The sequence below is a fragment of the Triplophysa dalaica genome, chromosome 13, assembly GCF_015846415.1.
Source record: "Triplophysa dalaica isolate WHDGS20190420 chromosome 13, ASM1584641v1, whole genome shotgun sequence".
Classification (NCBI taxonomy): domain Eukaryota; kingdom Metazoa; phylum Chordata; class Actinopteri; order Cypriniformes; family Nemacheilidae; genus Triplophysa; species Triplophysa dalaica.
In genome coordinates, this window is record NC_079554.1 from 17,820,523 (window position 1) to 17,826,602 (window position 6,080).

A 6,080-nucleotide genomic window follows, 5' to 3' on the forward strand; every position below is an offset into this window, starting at 1 on the left:
ATCAATTCTCTTCAGTGTCAGTGAGTAATACATCTGCATAGCAACAGCTACCAAAGAGATTAAAATATAAATGCTTAAATCATCAGTCTGTCTTCTTGCTCAACACAAATGCGGTGCTGTAGACACCTTCAAATCCAGCTGTCAGACCACATGGGGGCAAAATTAAAATCTGTCAAGTCTGTCGCCAGTACTTTTAAACTGGTGTGAAATATATTAGAAACGGTTTCTAACCTCTCTACACCTCTCAGAGCACTCAATAAGAAAAACACATCAAATTACCAACAGGCCCAACTTAAAGTGTCCTATTTGACATTTTATTAAAATGTGACACCTGCATTTAACCCATCCAGAGAGTAGTGAACACACGTACACCCGGAGCAGTGGACAGGTATAGCTTCACCACCCAGGGAGCAAGTAGGACAAGGTGCCTTGCTCAAGGTCACATCAGTCAGTACTTACTGGCCCTGAGAATCAAACCGGCAACCTTCTGGTCACAAATCCGACTCTCTAGGCCACGACTGCCACTCAGCATATAATTCAAAACTTTTCAATAACAATTATTCCTGCACATTCTGATCAATGACTTTCACTGACTTTTTACTTTTAAAGAAAACGACAATAACACATCACCAACACACAAATAAGACTGATAAAATTATTTATTTAACATATTACTCATTCATTCTTTAAAATGCATGCAAATGAAACGGATGCACCTTTTAAAATCTGTTTAAATCTTAATTCACTGACTTGCTTAGTGTCAAAGCTGCCTTATTTATTTTTTAAAACACCCCTAACACATTGGAGTGAGATATGTGCGAGACTGTCCCATTACAGACAAGCTCCAATTCTTTTAATTTTGTCATAAGACAAAAAGAGAATATGTGACAATTTATAATCAAGTTTCACATTGAATTGTGAGTTTATAGTCATTGTTAATCTGGTCGCACACTGCAAGCCCCTATACGGTGCAAGAAAACACTGCAGATCTCTCAGCTTTCGGTTTGAGGGTGCAGGCGGAAACGTGTCAAAAGGGGCAGGTGGTCAGAAGAGTTGTGTTTGTTGGGAAGGCCATTGACCCTCTGGAGTTCGTCTTCCCCCACCAAGGCAAGTCTGCCCAGCAGCTGCAGACCCCTGTCTGGTGACACACTGCATTCTGGGTAAGAAATAAACAAAGGTTGAGTGTGTTTATATGCACAGCATTGCACAGATTTTTCTTAAAGGAATAGTTCCTCAAAAAATCATGTCAGTATGTTTGATAAATATTTTGTTACTCGTTTATTTCTTTTTTTTGTGCATGTTAATGATGCACTAATCTTTGACAGTGGTCAGTGGTTTGTTGTATGGTATAAACGCGATCAGCGCCATGGTAACCCCGCAGCAGATTTTTTTTTCTGTAGAATCTACTGCACTGCATCAAACTGCAGCATCACGGCTCGCATGCTTACAGGAGCAGTGATGTAACATCTACATCGGTAATCTACCTGCATCCTTTTGAGAGCGCATTTTCAGAATACAAATATGGAATTACAAGTTTATGCGACAAGGTCGCCTGCAAAGTGCTACAGCCACTTTATAAAAAAGAAAAAACTGCGGCAAGAAATATAAATCACACCTGGATGAGCCATCACATCTCCCAGAGCTGCGGAGTAAAATATGTAATCAACAGTGATGGCTGTCCGTGAGTGGGAGGTGGTGATCTCAGGATGGCTGCTATCTTTCAGGTAGTGGGAGTATGCTGAGGTCAGCTTTAAACTGTGCTGAACGCTGGGCTTAGTAAATCTACACAACACATCACATGAGAAAACAACTATTAATGTTGGTAATTAAAGACACACGTGTAGACATGAGAAATACAGAGGAAAGAGTCTGCACAAAAGACTGTCAAGTCAGTTGGGATTTAAAGTGACAAAATTGAAAAAATAAATATACAAAAAAAGATTAGAAATAGAAAGGAATTTAAAAATTTTTTTGTTATTATTTAATCAAAACAACCCAACTGCAGATTGGTTGATTACTTGTAATGCACAATAAAAAACATGATTTTGAAAATGTAAAAAAAACTGAGCTCAGTTTTTTCAACTAAACTCTTCAAATATTTGAGCATCTAAATGGCAATGCCTTTGTCATGATATCTGAAAATAGTTTTAGATATCTGGATTTACCCATCAACTACTGTTAAAGCTGCCTGCTCCAAATCCTTCACTTCAGGATCTGTGAAAAGAATAATAACATGAAGTCTTTTAAACAAAAAATGCAATTTCAGCTTATTATTAAATATATAATTAAATCAATGCAAAATGCTTTTAAAAAACAAATGCTTGCAATGTTCTTTATTTCTTCCCTTTTTGTCAATGGTGAAATATAGAATGTTGCCATCTTTAACAAATTGGTTGCTGTTATATATCAGGTAATATATTATATGTGATTAGGGCTAAAAGGCGAACACCTTCGCTTGGGGTTTCATACTGGCAGTCCTGAGAGATGCCCAGACTTCTTGGCCAAATTGGCACGGGGAGTATACGCTGCCCTCTTGGGTTCTCCTCCTGTCCTGACACCTGCAAAACCAAACAATTTAAGAGATGTCAAAGGTGTGAAAGATAAAATAGTAGTACACGTGGAACATTTAATATAATACAAAAATACTTTTTCATTCCAAGATTGTTCTACCTTCGCAATAGGCATGCCATCATATTCCAGTCTGCTTTCCTTAATAAACTGATACAGAGGAGACCAAGGAACAGAGTTAAAATCCCCACAAAGCACCAGGGGACAGACGCCGCCATCAGGTAATTGGGCCACCTTGCTTATCTCTGCCATCAGCAGAGCCAGCTGGGCCAGTTTAATGTCACCACGTCTGGGGTTGTACAGTAAATGTGTGTTGGCCACGCATATGTTTGCAAAAGAGCTATTGCAGTCAATAGGCCGCAGCAGCAAAACCAGGCCTATGTTATCACGGTCGAGGAGAGGGATGCCACGACGGAAATACTCCAAAGGATGACAGGAGACGAGAGAGAAGCGTTCGCGTTTGAAGACCACAGCACATCCGTCAGGCTTCACGCCGGTTCTTCGTTTGAACTCACAGTGGTAACCTGTTAAAATGGCAGGGAACTGAATCTTATACATTATACAAAAAAGTCTGGAGAAATGAAAGCATTCTGAAGATCACACACCAACGAATCAATAGAAACCAAAAAATACTTAAAGATTACTTAAAGATAATACCTAAACATTCTAGAGAAGGTTTGATTTGTTCGTGATAATGGTCCTCTTGCACCTCCTGCAGGCATATTATCTGTAGTGAAAATTATTGCAGAAATTTCAGCACATTATTGAATGTACATAGTTTGATGTGTGAATGTGGACAGAATAGCATTTCAGTGGTCAAAATGAATGAATGCAAGTGGTTCGGTCACTTACATCAGCGCTGTGCTGTGCCAACTCTTTGATTATATTTGAAAACCTATAGTTCCAATCCAGATCACAGGCATTACAGTGTTTGTATAGGTACGCATTATCACTGAGCAGGTCCTGGGAGAGGATATTGTAGGACATGACGGTGAAATCAAATGGCAATTTGTGTTTCCCCCTTTCTGCAGACGTTTTAGCATCACAGAGTTGAGAAAAATCCTTCCATTGTCTCTTCAACTCTGTAATGACAAGAGTGGATGGTTCTTACTGTTAAAACATATATTAAAATGTCAACACTACAATACAAATGTAAACCCACCTGGTGTGGCTGCGGTACATTTTGGGCTTGAAGGAAATTTCCCCGGGGGCACTTGATCATTAGCTCTATTTCTAAGCCATTCAGGACTTCCCTTTGGAGTCCTGCTGCCTTTAGGAGTTGAGCGTTCTTCTAAACGTGAAGATATTTCCGCTGGTGACCTTCCATCCGTGCTCTTTCTCCTTTTCCGTGGTGGCTCTGTTTCAGAATGGTCCATCAGACCTCTAGAAAGATGAACGCCTTGTCTGGGATGAGTGTGGCGCAGGACACCACTATTTCTCCAGGAGCTCCAGTTATATGGATCTGGAGGACGTGGGGGGCGAATGAAGGGATGTCTGACAGTACCGAAAGAGGTAGATTGGTGCTGAAACTGTGGCGGTCGTGTCCACCATGGATGACCAGGCGGATAACAGTGTCTCAAAGCAGATCGAGCTGGCGGAGAGCCCATTGTGCTCAGGTAACGGCCAAACATGGGATGACTGCAAGAGGAAAAATAAACAGTGCTAAGAAAAACATTGCCATGGTATTACTATGGTAACACTTACAGTAGTTATGTAATACTACAAGAAATATAGTGAAGTCATATTAAATCTATCAAAATGGGGATTCAATACACATGCTAATGAAGATGTATTGGCATTGTTTTCCTTTATTATTTGACCAAAGTTGACGTAAAGTTCACCTAATTCTTTCATTCACATAAAATAAAAAATCGTAGTAATCTTGGTGGAAAAAATAATGGTTATTTTAATGCACACAAGCGTCATATAGTAAAACAACAAATTAAAAAACGAACACTATCATGCTTGGGTTCAACACACAAACACAGTCGATGCTAATATGAAAAAAGCTTACTTTGAGGAAACACCGGCCCTGGCATAGTTAACATTCCTATGTCGAGACATGTAACGTTCTCATCTCATAAAACTACTCTTTAACACCATTTCAAATGAGTTTAAAACCAATAAACAATTCTGAAAAGACGTCTAGAACTGATTCATGCTAGCAAACAACAGCTGTTTGAGACGAGGCGCAGATCGATCCGCGTATGTCATCAAAGTACCGCGAGAGTTATTAGAAAGTATAACGAGCCGTCTGCTCTCGCGGTACATAACGTCACACGCCGAACAGTCTGCGCAGCGCCTGAGTCGGAAGGTTGCGTTGGCGTTTTAGTATGATGTGGTAACGGAAAGCACGATGTGACAAAATACACGTAACAAAAGAACGTTGTGTTATTTTATTTCGCAGTAAGCTTTAGACGACAGGTGCGGTCCGTTTATAGTTTACTAAGCAGTGTGATAAAAAATTGTGGGTAAGTTAGTAATTTAACGTCGTGTTGCATATAGAAGATATACATAAGAATCTGCAATTCGCTCACAGCGTGGAGTTTGAACCATGATTCACCTAACGTTACCAGCGCGGTCTAGCGATAACGTCAATACCAGAAGACTACTTGTTTGTCGCTTAACTTACCTGATTAACTTATTTGTGATAAATACACAGTGGAAGCTTCAATCATACAAATCCTCGCCGCAGTAAAATGCATTCGGGAGGCTGTGGGCTCCTGTGTGGATTCACCGGACTGTGTGAGGTTTCCCTGCTGGTAAAACAATAGAAACCAGCACAAAAATGCTAATGGTTTTAATGTGAATTAAACTGGTTTTAATGTGAATTAAACTGGTTGAAATGGAAACTATAACGGGATGGGGTCATTGCTGGTGACGTGTTGGTGGGATGTTTTACTGACGGATGGGAACCAACAGAACACCCACACACACTGTATAAATATCATATAATGAGTATTTTTATGGTTTGGGTGATCAAAACTATTAGATAATTTTTCTATACATATATATATATATATATATATATATATATATAAGAAAGGTCGGTACTTTGATATGGCACACATTTATATATTGTGTGAAACACATGAACACGATGATTGTCAAATTTACGTCATGATAAGGATTTTGGATTTTTTTAATCTGTGGCCTTAATGCCACAGACTTGCACGTAAATACGTTAAAATTGAATGCTAACATTTTATAAAGCAAAAATATTTGTATAAAATAAGGAACCATGAAACTGGTTTTGAATAAACTCAGATGATGTCTCTACTATTGGGAATGTCTCGTGCGCAAATTATCTTTGTAACCACTAGAGGTCGGTATTACCCTTCTACAATATTGTGTGGCTCACAAGGTCAAGCTCTAATTTATCTGCTAAGCTCGATATACGAAGAAAAGTGTCTAAAGTTTTACAAACACAAAATTACTGTATTTGGATACCACCAACGACAAACTTCGTGACTTGTATAGTTTAATAGCAAATACTTCTTATGAACTTCCTA

General features: G+C 39.1%; 1 protein-coding gene across 2 annotated transcripts; it reads right to left on the minus strand.

Annotated features, from left to right (window-relative positions):
• Positions 1–641: 641 nt before the first annotated feature.
• Positions 642–5,413, minus strand: angel2 (angel homolog 2 (Drosophila)). 2 transcript variants are annotated; one of them, XM_056764410.1, is made up of 9 exons: positions 5,201–5,413; positions 3,731–4,206; positions 3,421–3,650; positions 3,226–3,295; positions 2,671–3,092; positions 2,450–2,558; positions 2,166–2,214; positions 1,616–1,782; positions 642–1,156 (listed from the first exon to the last, which is right to left on the minus strand). In XM_056764410.1, the coding sequence occupies exons 2-9, from the start codon at positions 4,197–4,199 to the stop codon at positions 993–995; spliced, it is 1,680 nt and encodes a 559-aa protein (XP_056620388.1). In that variant the 5' UTR covers positions 4,200–4,206; positions 5,201–5,413; the 3' UTR covers positions 642–992. The 2 variants fall into 2 exon arrangements, with proteins under 2 accessions (XP_056620388.1, XP_056620386.1); XM_056764408.1 differs by lacking the exon at positions 5,201–5,413 and adding an exon at positions 4,583–4,768.
• Between the last annotated feature and the right edge of the window lie 667 nt (positions 5,414–6,080).